Here is a 24,332-nt window from a genome sequence, read left to right on the forward strand (position 1 = left end):
TCAGTACACAGCACCACCACCCACCCAGCTGTTTAAGGCAAAAATCAAGGAGTTACTTGATTCCCTTCTTCCCCTACATTTCACATCCAATCTATCAGCAAGTCCTGTGGCCTCTGCCTCTGAAAGGCACCCTGAAACCATCCCCTCTTCTTCCTCTCCACCATGACCATCCGAGTGCACGTGATATTGTTTTTCATGAGTTTTGGCCACAGCTTCCTAACAGATGTCCCAGAATCTACTCTTGCCCTGCTTCTAATCTGGTCTCTGCAGAGTGGCCACTGACTTTTTCCCCAATAAGAAAAAGTTCAAACATTATAGAAATGTTGGAAGTATAGTAAAGGAACCTTTCATCCTGATTCACTCGAGAAGTTGTCAATCTGATGCTCCATGCCCTTCTGATACTTCAGTGTGTATTTCTTCATAACAAGAACATTCCCCTTCATAATCATACAAGGACCAAAACCAAGAAATTAATACTGACGTCACTACCAGCTAATCCTCAGGCCCCGCCGCATTTTCTCCCGTTGCCCCATCATGTGCTTTGCAGCTAAAGGCCAGTCTAGAACCATGTGCTGCACATAGGTGTCGTGTCTCTTAGTCTCTCTTTAGACCAGTTCCCTCAGTCTTTCCCTCATTTTCTTGACCTTGACACTTTGTAAAATACCCCTCAATTTGCATTGTTTGATATGTTCTCATGATTCGATGACATTAGGAACGTCAGCAAAGTGATGCTGAATTCTCACTGGATCCTATCAGGCAGACAGCATGTGGTTTCATTTTGTGGTATTATTGATGATGTTCATTTTGAACCCTCCATTAAGGTGGCTGCCAGGCTTCTCTACTGTCATATCACTCTTGGTATTTCGTATTTTTTTAGGTACTTTTTATATATCTGTCCTTTGTATTTTGTGGGGAGGTACTATGAAACTATGTAAATATCCCATTTCTCTTCAAATTTTTAATTAATTTATATGTGCATGGACTTGCGGTTTCCTATTTTATTAAATTCAATAAATTTACTGAATTTTATTCAGTTTACTGGGTTATAACTCATTACTATCATTATTTATTTTGATGCTCACGTTGTCCCCATTCAAACACAGGCAGTCTGTTCTAGTTGGCCTCTATGTCGTTCTGACATGTCCTTGCCATGTTCTTTGAGCCTAGCCTTGCCGTCTGCACAATATGTTCCAGGATCATCCTGTACCTTCCCTGATTCAGCCATGGAATCAACCACTTTTCTAAGGAGCCCGCATTCTTTTTAGTGGAAAACGGTATTTAGAAGACAAGATCTGGGGGTGCTCGTCGCTGCTGAGGTGTTGCTGTTCTCAAGTCCTCTCAGTGAAAAGAGTATATGTATATTATAGGGAATATATGTCTATCGTCTATAACATACATGTATACCACACATATACATACACACAGACATTTACATTGATGTTTATTCCTACGTCTATATATCGAAAACCATGAATTCACACTGACGCATCTAATTCTGGTCTAACACCAGAGTTCACTCTACTCTGCTCTCCTTCCATATTTGTGTTGCCCTTCTCTGACAGTGAGAAGCCTGGCTCCCATTTTCCATATATTTATTTATTTGACCAATCCCTTTGTACGTAACCAAGCTCCCAACTGCCACCAGCCCTTCCCCAGGCCCACTTCTGCTTCAGCTCTGACTCCGCATTCTGAGCTGCCTGCTCACACATGTGGAGGATATATATCCTCCTCCCTTGCCTGAGGTCCCACCACCACGACAGGCTGGCTCCCAGCATGGACATCGTCTTCCTCTTGCTTGGGCTCTGACTCCTAACTCTGCGCCACCCCTCTCAATATGATGTTTGGGCTCCCTCCTCACAACATTTGGGCTTGGAGACCCTCACATGTTGGGCCACTAAGGCTCCCTACTCCCTTAGCACAAGGTAGATGCCTGCCTTGCTCTACCCATCTATTGGCTTTATGACTGGACTGTTAGGGAGGGAAGCACAGGAAGAAGAGAATGACTTTTAAAAACATGTAGCTTCTTTGCTTAAAATAAAATCCAAACAACTTACCTTGGGGCTTTCAAAACTCTACATGGTCTGGTCTCTGTCTACGTCTCAGATGTCATTCTGTCCCATTCTCCCCCTTGCCCACTATGCTCCAGGCACGTGGGCCTGTACTGTTTCCTTGAACACATCAGGCTCATTCCTACCCTTTGTACTAGCTGTCCTCTGCTTGAACCCCTGACCACCAATCTAAGTTAACTACTCAGTTCCTCTCTCCCATCACCGTATTTGAGTTATATTTACACAGTAGTTACTATTATCTGATATTTTCTTGTTTATTTACTTGTCTCTGTCCACTAAAATCTAAATAAGTTTCATGAGAGCCGGTCCCTGCTTACTCACTGCTGTCTTCCAGCCTCTGGTGAATGAATGCAATTATAAAAAGCCAGGCTCTATTAGAGCTCTATCCTGTGAGGCAAGTGATGGCTCTGTGTGGTCCCTGCGCACTTTTTGCTTCAGGTCAGCACTGAACAATGCCTGCCTCCCTTAATGCTATGAGCAGTGTAGAACCATCACTCTTACAGCCTGTATATCCATCAATGGAATTACTGTCACGGGTAATACCCTCATTACCTGTGTCAGAGCCTGGATGCTTGTGTTGATGTCACCACTGGCTACTTGGGAGATAATGAAATTGATTGTGGATGCTGTATTACTGTGCATGTCATCGAAGTGTGGAGAAACAGCCCGGATCCTGGAGAGCAGAGCAAGGGGAAAAATTCAGTCTTTATTACAAGACATCTCAGTGAGTCGGAATGATATGGAATTCCCTCCTAGATCTAGGTGTTGGTAAAGAACTGCTATCAGTCAGATTGCACCCAGTTCTAAAAGGTTCTAATTACACAGAGAACTCTTTTTACATATGCATTCTGATGATTAGGAACTGCTTATACTTAGATGAAAGAGGTTAACTTACTTGGGTTCAGGAATAAGGACTGGTTCAAAAATGTCATCCAGTTTGTGCTGAACAAGTTCTGGCATTTCGCATCGCACTGTACCATTGTCATTCTCAATCTCATCTAGATCCAGCTGGAATTCTCGGCGAACCATCTGGGCTGCCTCAGGATGCCCACTCATGCTTCGGGCTTGGCTAAGGGAAGCAAAAGGAGGCTCCTGAACTAAAAGAGACTTCTTAAGCAAAGGGTAAGAGAAACATGGCCACTTGCCCCAAAGCTTCAAGACAGATGCCCAACTTCTGGTTTCAGCCCCTCAATGACTTAAGTCCTTGATCTAAGCAAGTGCCTTCAGTGGGCAACAGCGCTGGTTCAGGAACATCCTAAAACGCACATTACTTTAACTTGTACTTCCACAACCTGCCAAGTTATAAGCATTCTCTTTAGTTTATCATCAAAGCCAACAAACCTTGTACTGCTATTCCAGATGGGGCAGATTATAATAAAGTATACTTACACTGACTCAAAGCTCACTACTTCTGGGCAAAAATGTAAGAAAAATCCAGACTGGCTGGTTCTTTTGCACCAAATTAACCAGTGTTTAAGTTCTTCTGATTATAAGCATCATTCCATGCAGGGTTCAGTACATTTCATACTTGAGGGACAGTGAGTCACCTCTTTTTGGGGATATTCACCCTGATAGGTCAGGGCCAGTATTACAGCCAGGCAATCGGGATTCAAAATTTCCAGATTCAAAGTGGTTAGAATTATGCTCATGATACAACACAAAATAGAGCTGTCTTGCTTATCAGAAGGCAGTAATTTGAGTCCCTAAGCCAATTCTGGGTTGCATGCATTTTACTTAAGTCCTATCTGAAGAACATGAACCTGAGGATGACAAAATATAACACAAGGAAGAAGGTGAGCCAGTATCTTAGCTGCCACTCCTGCTAGCCAGTGGACTTCCAGGGAAGGTGTGATTCATGGGATACTTATGGACCCTTCTACCCTGGTTATTAACTCTAGACCAACTGCCCTCCAGAGGGGATGAATCCAAGTCAGAAGTTAGAAAGATATAAGAGCCCTGCTAACGAGCAATTAGCAGGCAGTACTTACATCCTATAAGTGCGATACATAATTCTGTCCACGGAAAAGCAGTGAAAGAAGGCACAAGACTATTTAGAAGTGGTTTTGAGACAAAGACAATGAAGACCGAAGGATTAAACATTTGGTTTACAAGACATTTACCCAGACACTTTGTCATGCATGATAATGGCTACAAAAATGCAAGATTATGTTACAGGATAAGCTGTGGGCACACAAGGCGAAGTCCACAGAGATGCTCTTAGACAACTATCTCCATTCACATACTTGAGTTTGGAGGACATGTCCTCAGCTGGGCCCTTGCGCAGCATGTTGGCGTTGGAGCTTATGTTCTGTGCACGCTGAGGTTTCTCTTCCACCTGTTTTATTGGGGCAGCAGAAGGCCTCTTTGCTGACCGCTTAATCCTCTCTTCGAGCATGCTCATATCCTTTTCGGAAAGCTGTAAAAAGAAGCAGCCAAATTTAATTTATCAGCAACTCCTCCAGTAGAGTATGAGGAGAATTAAAAACCTAACTGGAAGACTCAAGAATTAATATCCATTTTCATATCAAAGCAAACAGAACCTACTATGTTAGGGTAAGTTTACTTTCAAAACACTACATTTTTAAATCAACTACTGTTAAAACCTGCCTTGCTATCATAACATATGAAAGAAAGAGACAAAAAGAAAGGCATTTAAGAACTACAAATAAAAAGGTCAAAAATTAAGTGAAGCTTCCTCCTTTGTGTTGTGCTTGTTCCACTAACTAGGTGTGTGACTATGGGCAAGAAGTTTCACTCTTGGTCATCTGTAAAATTCCCAGCCATTTTATCTCCTTCACTGGCCTGTAGTGAGGATTTAAATAGACTAATACAAGTAAATATACATAAGCACAGTGTAAATATAAGTGATGCTAAGAGGTAAATGGAGTGAAGAATGAGTTGCAGCCACAATAGTGACTGGCTCAAAGGATGTAAGGAGTCAGAAGTGAAACCTAATGTGCCCGGGGAGTCTGGCTCGTGGCTGTAGATTGACTCTTTTGATCCGACAAGTACAAGAATCCACTTATTAGACAAGTGAGTACTTGTACTAAATGCACTAAAAATTACAAAGCAGATTGCCAGGCAGAATGCAAATCCCAGACAAGCTCAGATTTCTTAATTCAAAAATAGCTCTCATTTCTAAAGCAAATTGCTATGAGTAGAATGCTCAGAAAAGAAAATCTGATTTCCAGTAAAACACATCCTAAACGTCCTACAATAATCAGAGACACCCTCAAGGGTTTATCTGGATTCTAGGACACATTGATAGGTTGAGTTGAATAAACAGTAGTAAAAAATTAGCCAGAATTGAGATGGCATGAAACTTGATACCTACGTGATCTTGCAATTCATAACATGCTGAAAATGTTCAGAGAAAAGTCACTCACAGTTCCAATAAGTTTGAACACTTGATCCCCATGGACGTTGTACACTGTGACAATGGTGTTGAGGGCAGCATTGCGCACAGCATTGTCACGGTCTCCTATGTGAATCGCTATCTCTTTTAAGGCTTTTCCTGGAGTTGGTTGGCAAACATTCATGCCATAGGACTCGACTAGACACCCCAGTTCTTCCAGGCACTCTGATGGGGGAGAAAGGCTACATTGAGACTCAACACACATTTGGCATAGAGACCTATCTTTACTAGATAAATTTTCCTTAGCATACATGAAGGACTAAAATCTTATTCTGGCTCTGCCTAGAATTTTCCCTTGCTTACTGCCTTCTTATAAAACGCACAATGAAATAATCGTGTACAGTAAGTGCTCCTGGAAGAAAGGGATGCCTGTGAGTCAGATGGCCCCTGTGCACTTGATTTTGTCACCAGGGTGGTACTGAGTGATGCCCGTATCACCTGATACTGTGGCTTCACCATTGTGCAACTCATCACTCTCACAGTCCAAATCAGAAGGCTGGAATCGACTACACAGACACTGAAGAAATTTACTTCCTTTAGTTCGTGTATAAACTACGTCTTTTAGAGGACACTGTTGCACGGACTCACGCCTCAATTTAAATTGCTGCTTTACCTGCTCTCTGCTTAGAGTTTTTGGATTTGGTTCCTTCCATGATGAAGGGGAACATCTTGCTGGCTGGGTAGACAAGGCACATCCGGTTCAGGATGGCACGGACATCTTTACGAATGACATCCTTTGGTTCTCCAACCTACTCAACAAGGGAAATAATGATTAAGTGAGACATTTTCTGAGTAGCAACGGTTCCCCCCAAGTGTCAATTCATCTTGAAAGAATAGGGGCAGGGGAATGAGCAGTGGAAGGTAGCATCATATAATGAATGAAGAAGAGAGAGGAAACAAAAGCACAGCAACTGAGGTCAGCTGGGAACTTGAGCAGCCTTCCAGAGTGAGAACACATTACCTTGAGGATGAGATAGGGGATGAAGGAAGATGCTTCATTCTCAGTAAGATGATACTCCTCCTCACTTAGTAGGGTGAAGAGCAATTTTAAATATTCTAGGGCTTTCATTAGGACGCTTGTATTGGTGTCAAAAAACCGCAGGGTAAGCCACTTTAAGATAAGATCCAGGCAACCAATGACACCCTCTTTTTCACTCTCCAAGTGCTTAAAACAAAACAAGACAAAACCACCACAAATAAGACTGTATAAAAATTTAAGTTCTATTAGGCAAGTACATCTTAAATTTTACTAGAGTCCGAAAAGAAAATGATAATTTTTTTTTTTTTTAAGATTTTATTTTTTCCTTTTTCTCTCCAAAGCCCCCCGGTACACAGTTGTATAGTCTTGGTTGTGGGTCCTTCTAGTTGTGGCATGTGGGATGCCGCCTCAGCGCGGTTTAATGAGCAGTGCCATGTCCGCGCCCAGGATTCGAACCAACGAAACACTGGGCAGCCTGCAGCGGAGCGCGCAAACTTAACCACCCGGCCACGGGGCCAGCCCAAGAAAATGATAAATTTTTAAGCCTCCATTTAAGACCTAAAATTATAGACATACAGTCATTTATTCTATCAAATAATAAGAAAGCTCTAAACACAGAGAACATGGCATATTCTCAAGTCATGCAAACTTCTGATTATTTCACAGGGCTTAGTATTTTCACACGCCCGAGATATATGCATATTTATCTACCGCAAACTTACATCAACCATGACAGCAAGGGCTTTGTTATGGTGCTGAAAGTCTGAGTGAAACATCTCATCTTGTAACCATTTAGCCACACAGCTGGACATCTGAGCCTTTAGTTGCTCAATGTACTCATCCCGTGGAGTAGTAAAATTCCACTTCAGCACCTGACAAAAACCAGCGAAAAGGAGCTGTAAGACGTCCAACTGAAATGAGGCAGAGAACTCTATTTAAAGCAGCTACAGGAATCTACTTAATAGGATTCTTTTCAATTCAACAAGATTAATTTGTAATTAAATATGAAAGCAAATGTACTTTCAAGCTGTCATACTTCGGGAAGCCTAACTCTGAAAACGAGAATAAATTCTCAGTAATTCTTAGAGAAAAATCAGTGCTCTATTATTATATAACATGTTGGACACCGTTGGTACAACTTTAATAAAGGAGAAATTTGAAATATCAAAATTAAAAATGCACATACCATTCTAGGAGTTTAATATAGATGTACTCACATTGATGCACAAAGACCTACATTCAAAGATGCTTACGGCAGTATAGTTTATAAAGTGAAAGACTAGAAGTAACCTACATGTTCGACATAGTGGGCTGGGGATAAAGAGAGGTACACACATATGATGAACCAATAAAAAGAATGAATGTATATACGCATGCAGATATGGAACAACATTTAAGATAATTCAAATATCACTAAAAGAAAAAATAAGATACGGAACAAAGTATGGTATGTTCCCATTTGTGTAGAAAGAGGCCTATATATTTGTACATACATGATCCTATAGTTACGGAATGATATTTTTAGTCATACACATAAAATCTGGTAATAACAGCCTCCCTATGGAGGGAGAGTGGAATGGGGGACACGCTTTCATACGATACTCTGCACTTTTTGTACTGCTTGAATGTTTTTTAAAACAATGTATATATTTTGAAAGATAAACTGCCTAATAAAACCAAAATGACATCAAAAGAGAGATGACTGAACTAGCTATTTATAGTCACCAAATCTGTCTTTTAAGGTATCAGGTACAAGAAGGATTAAAGAAGTAGCCTACTACATACGTGTAGTTGATAAAAATCAATGAATAATTTCCATTCTTTGATTCTGAAGATTTTTTTAAAAAACCAAAATACTTCTATTTCTATTTGGGGGAAAAATAGGCAGTAGCTCCATTCTGTAGCTTCTTTTCTAGGAATTAATGCTCCCATAAAGTAGTCTTAGAGAAATAATTTATAAGCAAAAGATTCAGTTACTTACTAGATATTTCACAATGCGAATTTCAACAGCAGAATTATTCTAGATTACAAAACAAAACAAAAACAAACAAGCAAAAAATTCCTGAGGATTCTTATCCCTTCCTTACCTTTAATCCTTTTTCATCTTTCATTCTTTGCTCCTTTCCATTTGGAACAACAATAAAAATAGGACCAGATTTGTCTTCATCTTCCTTTAAGCTGGTTTTGCTCGGCGCCTTCTTCCCTTGGGCGCTCTGCAGCCAAGGTTCAGGGAATACTGGTTAGCTGGGCTACTGCTCCTTGGGAACACGAAGCTGCTGCCCAGTAAAAGGGCACCATATAACCAGAGACATCTCTGTGTGTTACATTCCACACACAAGACACAGATGAGCCACAGAACCCTGCATATATTATGTTTTTGCACAGGTTTTCTAGAAATGTTTCTAGCAGTATTCTTAAGTCACTGTTGGTTAGTCCTTGGACTGGCATGTAATGTAGTTGGAAAAGCTCTATTATTTTATCATTGGTCTGGGTCACAATTTTTGTTTATTGGATAGATCTTTTCTTTCTTGAAATCTTCAACACCATTATAGCTCTTCATATTAATGACATTTTGAATGGCATTCACACATTTCACATCAATTGAGAAAGACTTTTTGTTTCTCTGCATATAAAATATACCTGTCACATCACTGTAACTGGAAACCCTTTGACTGTTTCTAGAGAAAGTTGCTAGAAACATTTTAAATACTTAAGTTACTCAAGTGGTTTTTAAAAATAATCTAAGATGTAGAATTGTTGCATCAGACAGAAAGAAGATAGTGAACACTTGGTATAGATATTTAAGGTAATATTTGATTTTCATTACCGGAACTATTATTATTATAAACATAGCAGGAGCCCACTACTTCTAGTAGGCCAGAATTTCTTTCTAGTTCAAACACTGAAGTCACTGAGTCAAAACAAATATGAGACCATTTATGTGAAATTGCTTTGTAAACTGCAGAAGACTGGGGAAAAAAAAGTATGGCATTAAGAACAGAGTCAAAAATACTTCAAAGCACTTGTGATCAAAATACTAAAATAAGCACTTGTTAAATCTGGGATGAGGAAAGGGAGGAGGACAAGAAAAGAACAGCTTCACTGGACAGTTTAGAAGATAACTACCCACTTAAATTAACTCACTAAGTTAAAGGACCCACATACAGGGGAAAGGAAACAAATAATTGTAATATTTAGACGAATGGCCACAGAGTGCCATTCTACAATGAGCATGTAATAATAAATGCACTTGGTAATAAAACGGTTCCTAGTCTTCTTTTTCATCAGTTACATGCAGTTAATGAAATAGTTTCCTCTACTTATACTTACAATTAGATTTACTACTGATTGCACAGTTCTGGAATTTTCCTTTTGTAAGTATTAAATAATGAATACCCTAAATACAGCGACGAGCTCTGAATCCTAATATAGAAACTGACGACAATTTGCTGTGATTCAAAAACTTAAATGAAAAAATACCCAGGGGATATTTAAAGTTAAGCATTTGAACATCTTTCTTGAAATGTCTCACTCTGTATGGATGCTAAAAGGATTGGTGATGCATCAAAATAAGTCCCCATGGCGCAGGAATGGAAGGTACATCAGAACGCCTTCTAGTGTGACGCCTTAACTGTGCCGAACACGAAGGAAACCGATCACCTTCCTTCTCTCAAATCACAGTCAGCCTGAGAGATTGTTCTGCCAGAGCTATGCACAATTTCCTTCTCCACTACTGCAAACCTTCCCCAAAGATCTGCATGACAGATACCATGGCAACACCTCTTGAGAGCAGGGTGTCTCTGTTTTGGGGACTTATTAACAATGATCCACAGAAACTTGTATAAATAAATACTTTATAACTTGATAATATCAAGAGTAGTAATGTCCTTCCATATATAATATGATCTTTCCTAACAGCGTGACTCAATGTATAAAACACACTTAAAAGCAATTCTACGTCCAAGCATGTGGCGTTAACATACCTTTGCTTTAGAGGAAACTCCTGGAGCTTTGGCCTTTTTCGGATCTTGCTTGGGTTCAACAGTGCCAGAAAGAGAATCTTCAACAGGTGCTTTGAGGAAAAAACCATGTTCATGCTATAAATATAAACTCTAATATCACGTTATTCTGGGAAGATTAAATATATAATGATGAGAATGCCTGTAGTTTTACATGTATCAATTTATAAGATGTTTGCAGTTAAGATTTTTTTCATCTTTTTTCTCCCTCAAATTCTCTTTAAGCCTAACCTCAAGAAATTAAGCAATCTGCATCTGCTTTACCAACATTTAAACTGTAGTTTTAAAACTATTTTCTAAATAGCAATTAAAAAAATCTTTTTGCTAGATTGTTACTTCCTTAGGGTAGGGTCTGTCACATTTGATGCTCAGTATTTACTACAAAGCAAGATTCCAATAAATGTTATAATTGACTATATACTTTGTTACCAACAGTTTTACACATGTAAAATTTCTAACTTCATAGCATCAACAATTTCTATTCCACTAAACAGAATAATATGATTTTGTTTAAGCAATAGGTCTAGAAGAGAAGTGGTTACAGATTAGAGTTTTTTTAATGATGGAATTTTAACACCAGGATGAAGCAATCAAGAATCTTCCCTTAAAGATTAGTAAATGGATCAACAAACGGCCAAGTGTAGCAGAAGGAGAACTCATCTGGGACTAAGGGGAATTCTGTGCTAGTTCAGGCTGGCTGTCTGGCCTTGTGGAAGTCAACTTAACCTCTTTGGGTTTCCTCAGCTATTAATAAAGGGGATTAAGCTAGATGGTTCCAATTCCCTAACTATAATATCCAATAGCAGAAAACAGTTGTGGAAACCTTAAAAATATGATGAAATACTCGCTTTGTAGAGTATCTCAACCTGCTACTCCAAAATTCTTTTTTGGACTTAGAAACCAAATTAGTCATCTTTGTATCCTCAGCACAGTTCCTAGCATAATACTTGACAAATGTTTGTGGAAGGAGGGTAAGGAGAGAGGGAGGGCTTGGGTTCTAAGTTGTGAGGAAACATGGTAAAAATGAAGGCTGGATTTCTTTCTAAAGTTCCCTTGGGCTGCCTCCTTCCGCAGTAAACCTCTCAAAACACAGTTACCTGAGGCAGGCTGGAATTTGGCTGGTGCTGAGCCTCCCATTGGTTTGGAAGTTGCTTTAGCAGTTGCAGCAGGCTTGGCTGGCATGTTAGCTTTGGCTTTCTCTAGCATGGCCAACACCTGATCTTTAGAAGTTGGCTACGGAGACAGTATAACAGAAGAAGTGAGAGGCCACATAAACGATACACTCATACTGTGCTTACTCATAGATCTGCTGTCAAACAAACCACTGTGCTCCTAGTTTTGAAATACCAATGAAGTGTAAGGGAGGCAGCTCATAAGGCAAGAGAAGTAAAAACATTATGATGTCACACTAAATTAGCTACCATTCTAGAAGGTCAGTTTTCACTTCTGCAGAATCAGCAGGTTCTTTAGAAGTTCTACACTGCTAAATATATTTTTGCTCTCAATGGGATTTCAAGTTGAAACGCCTAGGAGGTAATATGATCTTTTGCCTATATAAATTCACGTTCAATATTTTTCTAATGGCTTTTAACAACAGCAGCAGTAGCAACAACAAGAAGTAGCACCTTTAGTTTCCCAGTAGCCTTGGCCATTTTCTCATATCCTAAATGCATCATGAAGAACGGCAAGGCATCTTGGGCCTTCTTTCGCACATCTCCGTTGCGATCCTCTAGGCAGGAGTAGAGATGAGGAACACAAAGGATAAGGTCTGTGGGGGTGGAACGAAGAGTTGGTAGTTTCTCAGCCAGCCAGCCCAGAAGCTGCCAAAAGAAACAAAGACCAGTTATAACTTCAGGTGAAAATTATTATTTATGATCTCAAGCTTAGTGATTTTATCAGCACCAAACACTGAATTAGTTCTTACACTACAACTTTCCCATTTGAAATCAGTAATTTTCATTGTTCAAGAACTGTGCTATATTTAAATAACATATGCAGAGATGACAATCTTCTTGAAGATAAGGATACAGTTCTTTGGATCATATTTGGAGATTAAATTATAAAGTTTTAATAGCTCAAATCATTTTAAAGACGAGAAACTTTTCTTCTTTTTTGAAATTCTAGAGAAGATGCAAAACACTTATTTATTTGATCAGAAGATGACAAGTTCTAGCAGGACTTGTTTTCAGCCTTACAGCAAGTTTTTCTTCATACCTCTAAAACAATTATGTTTCTTTTTTAACTGCAAATTTTACTGAGGCGACTAGATTCAAATGCAGTAATAAGAAATACTACAGAGGATCCTATGCACCCTTTACCCAGTTTCCTCTCATAGTAACACTTCCTGAAAATCACTGTAGGATCAGAACCAGGATACTCACATTGATACAATCCACAGATTTGTTCAGAATGCTCCAGTTTTACTTGTTCTCATTTGTGTGTATGTATATTTAATTCCATACAATTTTATCACATGTATGTTAGTACATCCACCATCACAGTCAAGATTTTGGACAGTTCCATTGCAAGGATCCCATTGTGTTCTCCCTTTTATAATCATACCCATCTCCCTCCTCCTTCCTCTCCCTAATCCCTGTTAACCACTAATCTATTCTCTGTTTCTAAAATTTTGTCATTTCAAACATGGTTGTAGACATGGAATCATAGTGTGTGTTACTGTTTTGGATTGGTTTTGGTCACTCAGCATAATTCCTTGGAGATTTATCCAAATTGTTGCCATGTATCAGTGATTCATTTCTTTTATTGTTAAACAGTATTACACATATGAGCATACAACGGTGTGTTTAAACATTTAGCTGATAAAAGGCTATCTGGGCTGCTTCCAGTTGTTGGCTATTATGACTGAAGCTGCTATGAACATCCGTGTATGGAGTTTTGTGTAGACATAAATTTTCATTTTTCTGCAATAAATGCCCAAGATCGTAATTGCTGGGTCATACAGTAACTATAAGTTTAGTTTTATCAGAAACTGCCAAGCTATTTTCTGGAGTGACTATACCATTTTACATTTCCACCAGCAAAGTGTTCAAGTTTCTCCATATCCTCTCCAGCATTTGGTGTGATCACTATTTTTTATTTTAGTAATTCTGATAATTGTGTAGTGATATCTCATTGTAGTTTTAATTTATATTTCCCTCATGGCTAATAATGTTGAACATCTTTCATGGGCTTATTTGCCATCTGCATTCATAGCCTCTTCAGTGAAATGTCTGTTCATATCTTTTGCCCGTTTTCTAATTGTTTTTTTTTTTTTACTGTTCAGTTTTGAGAGTTATTTATATATTCTAGATAATAGTCCTTTACCAGACACAGAGTTTGCAAACATTTTCTCCCACTGTCGCTTTTCATCTTCTTCAAATGGTCTTTTGCAGAATAAGTTTTTAATTTTGATGAGGTCCAATTTATCAATTTTCCCTTTGATGGACTGTGATCAAGTCTAAGAATTCTTTGCCTGAAGAACTTTTATAGCCTGAAGGTTTTCTCCTATGTTATCTTTAAAAATTCTAGGTGCCGGCCCCGTGGCACACCCGTTAAGTGTGCACATTGTGCTTCTCAGCGGCCCGGGGTTTGCCAGTTCGGATCCCAGGTGCAGACATGGCACCACCTGGCACGCCATTCTGTGGTAGGCGTCCCACATATAAAGTAGAGGAAGATGGGCACAGATGTTAGCTCAGGGCCAGTCTTCCTCAGCAAAAAGAGGACTGGCAGCAGTTAGTTCAGGGCTGATCTTCCTCAAAAAAAAAAATTCTATAGTTTTATGTTCTATATTCAAGTTCACAATCCATTTTGAGCTAATTTTTGTATAAGATGTGAGGTGTAGGTTGAGATTGATTTTTTGTCTACGGATGACAGTTGTTCCAGTCATTTGTTGAAAAGGCTATCCTTTCTTTTTCCACTGAATTACTTTGATAACTTTGTCAAAAATTAGTTGATCCTATTTGTGTGGATCTATTTCTGGGTTCCCTCTCAGTTCCACTGATCTGTGTCTATCCTCCCCTTCCCTTCCTCTACATCAGTGTCTTGATTATGTTAGCAATATAGTAACCCTCATATATGGTAGAGTGATTCTTTCCATTTTTTTCTTCTTTATCAAGATTGTTTTAGCCAGAATTTAAATTTTAAAATATGCTTGTCTTTATCTATTAAAAAAACTTGCTGGGGCCGGCCAAGTGTCATAGCAGTTGAGTTCACACGCTCCGCTTTGGTGGCCTGGGGTTCGCAGGTTCAGATCCTGGGTTTGGACCTACATACCGCTCATCAAGTCACGCTGTGGCAGCATTCCACATACAAAAAAAGAGGAGGACTGGCACAGATGTTAGCTGAGCAACAATCTTCCTCAAGCAAAAAGAGGAAGACTGGCAACAGATGTTACCTCAGGGCCACTCCTCCTCACCAAAAAACCCCCCCAAAAACCCAAAAAAACCAACTTGCTGGAATTTTGATAGGAATTACATTAAACCTATAGATCAATTCCGTGAGATGTGACATCTCTGCTACGTTGAGTCTTCCAAATCCATGAACACGGCACGTCTCTCCAATTGTTTGGGTCTTCTTTGAATTCTTTCATCAGTATTCTGTAATTTTCAGTATACATATTCTGTATTTGTTTTGTTATCTAAGGATTTCATTTACTTTTGAACAACTGGAAGTGGTATTGTTTTTAATTCCAGTTTCCACATGTTCACTGTATTATAAAGAAATGTGATGGATTTTTGTGTGTTGATTTTTTTATCCTGCAATCTTGCTGAACTCAGTTCTGGATTCTAGAAGTTTACTTGTAGATTCCTTGGGATTTTCTACGTAGACAGTCATGTTATCTGCAGTTGGGATAGTTTTATTCATTCTTTTCCTAACCTGTGTGCCCTCGTTTCTTTTTCTTGCCTTACTGCAGTGCTTAGAACTTGCAGTACTATGCTGAGAACAGCAGCGAAAGCGACATCCTCGGCGTGCTCCTCACCTGCAGGGGAAGCATCTTGTCTTTCACCACTAAGTATGATATTATCAGTAGAGGGTTTTTTGTAGATGCTCTTTAACAAGTTGAAGTCATTTTCTTCCATTACATACTTGCTGAGTTTTTATCCTGAATAGGTGTTGGATTTACTCAAATCCTTTTTTTGTGTTAGCTGATAGGATCATGTAATTTTTCTTCTTTAGCCTGTTGGTATGATGGATTACATTGATGAATTTTTGAATACTGAACTCTACTTTTATGTTCTGATTAAAACCCCTTATTTTACCATTTAAAAGCTCAAGAAAGGAGAACATTTCACAAAAAGGCTAGTCCTTTAAAAAGTTTTATTGTTAAAAAAGCATATGAAAGGAAAAAAGAAGCACATGAATATGAAAGCCCCAGGAATTTGGTTTCACTTTGTCAACCATTTGATAATGAAGCTCATTCTATCCATACGTGTGTATTTATTTGGTAGGTCCAGTCCGCTAAGAAGATCAAAGACACAAGTAAAGCACATATTTGTAGTACTAACCTCTTGCCTCAAGAAAGGATTTTCCTTTTTGAGTTCTTCAGAAAGATCTTCTCCCTCCAGCCATTCCTTCATGCCAGTCTGTTCTGCCCAAGCATTCACAGTCGCTAGGGCAGCAGCTCGAACATTGTTCTGAAGGGAGGAGAGAATTAGCAAAGATACCATCAATTATGGTTTAGAGGTAAGGAGGGCAGAGCTTGTCACTTTGTGAAGATGAACAACGGGGGTTTCTCTAAGGTCTACATTAACACGCTTTGAACCATCTTCTGAAACAGAATCTAGTTCCACAGTCGTACTAAAACTTCAAAGTAAAGTAGAAACATAAAACTCCAAATTGTGAAGATCTTGTACTCAGTTAATTAGGCAACACAATGACCTGGGCATAAAATATCACGTAAGGTGAACGAACTCTTAGGTTCTGTTTCCTGAATCTCTGGGGGCTCTTATGTCCATGGTTATCTGCCAAAGAATGTAATTCTACACGTTAGCGGACTCATAATGGTTAGACTGAAATTACTAATAATTTAACTGAACATTTTTTTTTCTGTTTTGTTTTTTGAGGAAGATTAGCCCTGAGCTAACTAGTGCCAATCCTCCTATTTTTGCTGAGGAAGACTGGCCCTGAGCTCACATCCGTGTCCATCTTCCTCTGCTTTATATGTGGGATGCCTACCACAGCATGGCTTGCCAAGCAGTGCCATGTCCGCACCTGGGATCCAAACCGGCAAACCCCAGGCTGCCAAGAAGCAGAACGTGAGAACTTAACTGCTGTGCCACCGGGCCGGCCCCTTAACAGAACTTTTTAAAAATTAATTTGCATTCATAGAATGAGAAGGATTTATTGACAGAAAAAATATTAAAAGAGCTCAATTCCTCACATTAAATAAATTACACAAACAATAAAGAGACATTCAAATATTCAGTCTAGGGCTAGATATTAGAGGCCTACAACTTTCAATGAGACTAATTCTAGGACTGTGAAACCACAAGTATCTTACTGAAGTGCTAGAAATCCTGCTCTAGTGGTTCAGGGAGAAAGATAGAAATAAATACATCCAAAAATCCATATATTTATTTACTCTTTATACCAATACTTTTTTCTCCCCTCTGAGGAAGATTAGCCCTAACCTAACATCTGTGCCAATCTTCCTCCACTTTATATGTGGGTCGCCTCCTCAGCATGGCTGATGAGTGGTGTAGGTCTGCAGCCAGGATCTGAATCCGTGAACTTGTGCCACTGTAACAGGGCACACCAAACTTAACCACTATACCACGGGACTGGCCCCCTACACCAACACTTCCAATAATGATGTCATAACAATAACAGCGACCATTTTTTTGAGTGTGTGTGTGTGTGTGTATATATACATATGGGTACCTTATGTACAGACTCCTATTTAATTCTGTAAGAATGAAATTTCACAGATAAAGAAACAATCTCAGAAGATAAATAATTTATCTAAAGGTCACAAAGCTACTAAGTGACATATCTGGTCACATTAATACTGCCTGGGAGGTAAACATGTTTACTATTTTCCTCCTAATATTCTGTTCTCCGCCAGGTTTATAAACTGCTTACATGTGTCTCAAACGTGAAAAAGAGAATTATTCTTAGCCCAGGAGTATGGCTGGCCTGTTCCAGAGCAGGGCTGTGGAGAAGAGTCAGGTTTACCTTGCTGTCTCCGAGGACTGTGATGATAGGGATGCCTAAGTTCTTGACATGTTGCTTGATGTTCGGGCCCATGGCCACTGCCAACTGCTGGAGGATGTTCAACGTCTGCTGCACCTGAGTGGAAAGAGCCAACACTCTATGTTCAAGACAGGAGCGAACTGTGTTCACAGTTTTGCAAGTTTGCTGCTATACAGGCAACGCAGTTGCATGTTTCTGGCCTACTTAAGAGAAAGGGAAATGAGCTTGTTATGATGCTACTCTAATTAGCTTAAGAAAATCCTAACATAAAAAGCCAAATTTAAAACTTAGAAATTAAGCATGTTCAGGGTTTTACATAAAGATATTTAACATTAGAGTCCTGTAAAAAGCAATGTGATTAATAAACCTGCCATCTACCAACATATCTGGAGGCACACATCAGAAATTAAAGGAAGCTATTCCTAGTTCAAAGCAAATAAAGCGACCACTCATTTTCTTGCTGGTGAAGCTTACACTGAAAAGGAACCTCCTGCAGGAGAGAGGGGGGAGAGAAAAGAACAGGCATATGTTGTTCTACGTACCAAGATTTTATTTGAATCATTGAGACGACCCTTCAAGGCAGCTGGAAGTTCACCTATATTCGGTTGGATAAATTTTGCTTCATTGATAATAGCTGCTACTTCATCTAGGCCTTCTTTCCTGATCTTCCAATTTTTGTCACCAATCTTAGACACCAACTCTGAAGTGATTTTATCACTGAAAAAACAGAAGACAGAACCCTTAATTCCAGACTCCTAAAAGAATAATGATGTCAAAGAAGTACCCTTGACTGAGAAAGAGAAGGCACCATTAAGAATTCAGTATAATAGCTCAAATAAACCATTTGCAACAAACCTACCTGATTTCTGTTCTTGGCAAAAGATCTACAACATCATTGCCCGCATCATCGGGTTCGTCTCCATCTTCTCCTTCATCTGTACCACTTGTGCTGTGTTTGGAAATCCCTCTGATTGGAGCAGGTGGGCTCTGTCCCTGCATCTACACACACAAATAAATCAGTGAGGCTAATGAACCTGGTGAGGGATATGAGAACAAACAAGTTAGAGAGTGGTGCCTATGTCAAACTTTCATACTCCTTTACAATACACAGGACACATTTCAATTCCTATTTAGATTCCAATTTTGAGACTACAAAGCCAAAGGAATTTTTATACAAACCTATTTGAAATGACTTCTCAATCATGATCTTTTTTTTTTTTTCCTGAGGAAGATTAGCCCCAAGCTAACATCTGTTGACAATCCTCCTCTTTTTTTGCTTGAGGAAGATTAGCCTTGAGCTAACATCTGTGCCAATCTTCCTCCACTTTATATGTGAGTTGCTGACACAGCATGGCTGACGAGTGGTGTAGGTCCAGGCCCAGGATTCAAACCCCCAAACCTGGCTGCTGAAGCAGAGTGCGCCGAACTTAACCACTACATCACAGGGCTGGCCCCATGAAGCTGTCTTTTGGCTTGTATGCTCAAGACAAGCTAGAGCAAGTCTGCCAAAACTTAGCAATTTTGATTAGTCTATCTGAGGAGGGTCAAGTTTCTTTTATTTAAGAATTTTTTAAATGTTATATTCAATGTACTGTTTGAATAGGTAGTACCTTTAAAATTTTTGAAAAGAAGAAAATCTGCCAACCTATACCACATTCTCTTCCACATAGGCTTTTGCTCAATTTCTTATGAATTCTTCCCAAGGATACTTTATGCATATAAAAGCAAACACAAATATTCTTCATTCCAAAGGGTTAGTATGAACATTCTCAAGTCCACCAATAGACTGTATCATTTGTGGAAACTTTACCTTCTCAAATTCTGCATCTATCTGGGATAAGAGGGCAGGCTTCTCATCCTCAAAGAACATTCGCAAAGAGGGACCAACATACAGATACATCACGCCAAGTAGGGTGATGGCAGAAGTCCTCACAGCCTGGCAGACGGAACAAAAAGAACTTTACAAACCAGAGCAGAGCCACAAAGACGGCTGTTCTGTCCCTATATGTGCTGGTGTGGACTCACTGGGTTTGTTGCAGCAAGAGCTGTCTTCACATTGCTGATGAAAGCTTTCACATTCAACCTAGAAGAAATAACATTTAGAATTAAAAACAAATGAAACCCTCAAAATGCTCAAGAATTTCATGAAGCCAGATTCTAGAACTGGTTCACTTTGGCTGTGTCCCTGAGTCTCACCTATACTCTCTTTCCACAGTCATTTAAAGTGAGCTTTAAATACTATGTGCTAATTACTCCTAAATCCTGTGCTGACTTCTCTCCTGAAGTCCAGATTCTATATCCCACTGCCTTTCTGACACTTCCATTTCTATGCCTAGAAGATGTCCTATATCTGTCAAAACCAAACTCCTCATTGTCCACACCCCAACCCCAAAACCTATTCCTCCCACAGCCTTCCCAACCTCAGTAAAGAGCAATATCACTCTTCTAGTTGCTGAGGCCACACTTAACTCCAGAGTCACCCTTGACACCTCTCTCTCTTATGCCCAATATCCTGTTCAGTTCTACTTTCAAAACACAGCCTGAGTCATAATACTTCCATCTCTATAAACTACGTCTAAGCCACTGTAATTTCTGACAGGATTATTCCAACAGCCTACTAATTAGTCTCCCTTCTTCTGCCCTTGATCCTCACTATCTGTTCTCTCTGACTGTAGTCACAATGATCCTGCTACTCTTCTGTTCAAAATCTTCCAACGGTTTCCCAACTTATTCAAAACTCTGAGGCCCTGCATGACCTGGCCCCTCACTCATCTCACTCCAGCTACGTTCCGAAGAATAATCATTCCTTGTTATTTTTAAATACATCACACGTGCTCCTACCACAGGACTTTTGCAATTGTTGTTCCCTTGGTCTAGAATGTTCTTCTCCCAGATTGTCACAGCTAGCTCCCTCATGTCTTTTTTTGGTTTTTTTTTAAAAGATTTTATTTTTTTTCCTTTTTTCCCCAAAGCTCCCTGGTACACAATTGTATATTCTTAGTTGTGGGTCCTTCTAATTGTGGCATGTGGGACACTGCCTCAGCATGGCCTGATGAGCGGAGCTATGTCCGCGCCCATGATTCAAACTGGCAAAACCCTGGGCCGCCACAGTGGAACGTGTGAACTTAACCACTCAGCCACGGGGCCGGTCCCCTCCCTCATGTCTTGAAGGTCTCTGCTCAAATTCCATAGGTTCAGGAAGGACTCTTGTTTCACCCTATAGAAAACAACACATCCCAACCACTCCAAAGTGATACCACCTAACCCTTTATCTTGCTTTATTTTTTATACCTCCTGATACATTTTTTACTGCTTACTGTCAGTTCCCCTTACTCAAATAAAAGTCCAGTGAAAGCAGGAATTTAATCTTATCCATGATGTATTCCCAGGGCTTGGAACAAATGACTGGAATATCACAGGGGCTCAAGATGTAGTTATTGAATAAATGAAAGATCACAGATGAATAAAAAAGAGGAGAATATTCACCTGGCTTTTATGTCATGCCAAGAGATAAATTTTACATCAAAGACTACACATTAAGAAGGAATTATAACAACACCCTCAACTATGAGAGGACAGCACCACAGATACTGACCTAACAAACAATTCTTTGCTTGAATGACAACTTCTAGAGTTGTAGTTCTTCACTTGGTAGAACTCAAAATACTGGTTTGCAAGCTATTAAGAGGCACGTTGTGATAAACAGCAAGGCACAGCGAAAGGCAACACAGCACAGCAGTCACAGAATGCTTAGATTCAAATCTTTGGCTTTGCCACTTCCTAGCTGTGACTTGGGGAGATTATTTAAGCTTTCTGTGCCCTAGTTTCTTCATCTATAAAACAGGGATAATAATACCTCACGTGGTTTTTATGAGGATTAAATCGAACGAATTATTACTTAGCAAGTACCTGGCAGAAAGTAAGCTCCATAAAATTTCATTAGATAAAATAAACAAATGTGTTCAATATGCAAATAAATTTGGGAAACAGTGGGGTGAACAAGTTAAGCAAGCTTCTCTACTGCATGACCTTGAGAGCGTTTAATTCACCAATGTGCACTATGGATCCTTAAACAAATACGATCATATGTAGTAATTTCCAAATATATTTCACTAGAAATCCTTGGAACTGGCTTTTCTGTGGGACAGTTATTAACACTTGAGGAAAAATAACTTAGGGACCTCTAATGTTAGTGGATATCAAAATGCAGGAGCACAAGCCAACACTGACTTTTGAGGAGAAGAGGTAGTTTTGTTTTATATAAACTGGACAACCCAGTTCTAGCTTCTCAGAAATAAGCAGAAACAGCTACAACAAATATAATCACCAGTTAGAGATTGCAAAGCATTTCATTATTTTGTACTCAATTTCTTTCTGACTTACCCAGAAAAACCAAATTCTTTTATTGCATTTGACAGCCAATTCAGGGTTTCTGATTGATTCTTGGGATTCTTCTGTGAGAAAGCCATTGACATAACCTGGAGCAAGAGAAAACAAAAAACAACAGATCTGTGTTTTCATTCATATTTCCTCACAGAATTATGGCATGACATTAAGGTAGGAATAAATGAAACATGCTTTGTCTGATGCTAATACAACTGCAAGAATGCCTTAGGAATGAAATATTTAACTTCCACAAGAAAATGAGGTAAGTGACAGCAGTATTAAAAGCATTCTGGACTGTTTACAACTTTTCATTAATGATCACTCTGGATTATAATGTCTTAAGAGAAAACTACTCTTTAAGAGAATATTCTTGACTAAAGTAAATTTTAATTATCAGGCAACAGTATATTATTAAAGGTAAAAATTAAAATGCAGTATCAAAAACAGTTTTACTTGAGAAGAGAAGAACTAAAGTTTAATTAGTAATCTTAAATTAAGATTTGGGAAAACTTAGGGAAACAGAGCTCCATGTCACGAACCTGTTCAGCCGTCCACGGTAACATACAAGCTTCGGCTATTGCTGTCATAGCTTCTTTTGCATTGTTCCCGCATTTCACATCTCCAATCTTGTCTACAAGGCCATCTAAGACAATCTGAGCTGAAGTTTTGGAAAAATTTCCCTTCTGGGCAATCAAAGCAACTATGTGAAGCTTCATCTGCATCACCTGAACACGGATAAATGTGATAAAGTTATGAAAGCCAAAGACATTTATTTATTTACCTATTTTTATAGCAGCCTGAAGATGTCCCACAGTTAGGGATGGCTGAGAACATGACCAAACTAAAATCAGAATTTTAAACAAAGAACTAAAATAATTTTCATCCTTTAATTGTTATCAATTACATAGCTAACTGACAGCTAAGAGGAAAAAAGTCAAACCACTCAATGTTTTAAAATATTAATAAGCAATGTTACCTACATGGAAAGTTTATGAATTGAAAAATTACTTTCTATATTCTCCCTCTCTTATGATTATTTGCATATAGTACTAAACACATCCTGAAATATATAGTAAATGACCATACCAACGGCACAACTCAGAATTCCTACTAGAGTCGCCCACAGAAAAACTACAACCCTCATGCACATACACACAACAGAACTGAAGAGATTTAAAGAACTTGCAGATTTTTAAGTGGAAGAATGGAAGAAGCTGTGGAAAACAATTTAAAGATGTCAATGCGATAATGGCAGACGTATGGGACTTGGGACCCTTTTGCCCACAAATATTTCTCTTTGTCTTGTTTGAATATTTAAATAACAAGTGTGAGAGAGGATGTAGAGAAATTGGAACTCTCTTGCACTGCTGCTGTGAATATAAAAGGTACAGCCACTTTGGAAAATAGTTTGGCAGTTCCTCCAAAAGTTAAAGTTACCACATGACCCAGCAATCCCAATTCTGGGTATATACCCAAAAGAATTAAAAACGTGTTCACACAAAAACCTGTACGTGAATGTTCACAGTAGCATTATTTGCAATAGCCAAAAAGTAGAAACAAGGCAAATGCCCATCAACTTATGAATGGGTAAACAGTGTTGTATATCCATACAATGGGATACTGTTCAGCAATAAAAAAGAATGTAGAATTGATACATGCTACAATGTGGATGAACCTTGAAAACACTATGCTAAGTAAAAGCCAGACACAAAAGGCCACATACTGTATGGCCCATTTATATAAGACGTCCAGGAGAAGAAGCCATAGAGACAGAAAATAGATTAATAGCTGTCAGGGACTGGGGATTTGAGGAAGAATAGAGAGCAAGTGCTAATGGGTATGCGGTTTCTTTTTGGGGTGATGAAAATATTGTAAAATTATATAGTGGTAGAAGTTGCAGAGCTATGTGAATGTACTAAAAACTGCTGCATTGTACACTCTAAAATGGAAGGTTTTATAGTCTCAATAAAGTTGTTACAAAGAAAAAAAGAAATACACATATATATAAAATTATCTCTTGTTATTGATCTAACACACAGGAGGGAACCAGCTCAGATCAAGTGTGCTGCTTTCACCTATCTGAGAAGCTGCATAAAGAGGAGCTTCAGAAGTGGTGTGACGGGGATGAGAGAACATTCTGGCGTAGGAAGGCTCTGTGGAGTTGGAAGGTATGGATGAGGTGCTGGAACACCATGCTAAGGGAACACAGTGTGCGAGGGAGCTAAGGGATCCTAAAGACAGAACAAGAGGTTGCAGAAGAGAAGCAAAAAAAG

At 39.1% G+C, this 24,332-nt stretch overlaps 1 protein-coding gene and 1 non-coding gene across 3 annotated transcripts in view; both read right to left on the reverse strand.

The window, feature by feature from the left end:
• Nucleotides 1–24,332, reverse strand: part of CKAP5 (cytoskeleton associated protein 5) — a 94,564-nt gene that overhangs the window by 14,527 nt on the left and 55,705 nt on the right. For both annotated transcript variants that reach the window (XM_046643272.1, XM_046643271.1), the window contains exons 17-35: nt 22,599–22,784; nt 22,057–22,151; nt 19,699–19,756; nt 19,484–19,609; nt 18,533–18,672; nt 18,216–18,390; nt 17,656–17,769; nt 15,987–16,115; nt 12,108–12,302; nt 11,580–11,715; nt 10,447–10,535; nt 8,551–8,676; nt 7,186–7,335; nt 6,446–6,649; nt 6,098–6,233; nt 5,456–5,649; nt 4,313–4,485; nt 2,965–3,138; nt 2,622–2,742 (exon numbers count right to left, since the gene is read on the reverse strand). In XM_046643272.1, the coding sequence (XP_046499228.1) occupies nt 2,622–2,742; nt 2,965–3,138; nt 4,313–4,485; nt 5,456–5,649; nt 6,098–6,233; nt 6,446–6,649; nt 7,186–7,335; nt 8,551–8,676; nt 10,447–10,535; nt 11,580–11,715; nt 12,108–12,302; nt 15,987–16,115; nt 17,656–17,769; nt 18,216–18,390; nt 18,533–18,672; nt 19,484–19,609; nt 19,699–19,756; nt 22,057–22,151; nt 22,599–22,784 (2,721 nt within the window). The remainder of the gene's footprint in view (nt 1–2,621; nt 2,743–2,964; nt 3,139–4,312; nt 4,486–5,455; nt 5,650–6,097; nt 6,234–6,445; nt 6,650–7,185; nt 7,336–8,550; nt 8,677–10,446; nt 10,536–11,579; nt 11,716–12,107; nt 12,303–15,986; nt 16,116–17,655; nt 17,770–18,215; nt 18,391–18,532; nt 18,673–19,483; nt 19,610–19,698; nt 19,757–22,056; nt 22,152–22,598; nt 22,785–24,332) is intronic.
• LOC124229688 (small nucleolar RNA SNORD67) lies at nt 5,855–5,965 on the reverse strand. Its single transcript, XR_006885949.1, has one exon. It is a non-coding gene; the product is annotated as a small nucleolar RNA SNORD67 (small nucleolar RNA).

Source organism: Equus quagga, chromosome 17, assembly GCF_021613505.1.
Source record: "Equus quagga isolate Etosha38 chromosome 17, UCLA_HA_Equagga_1.0, whole genome shotgun sequence".
NCBI lineage: Eukaryota > Metazoa > Chordata > Mammalia > Perissodactyla > Equidae > Equus > Equus quagga.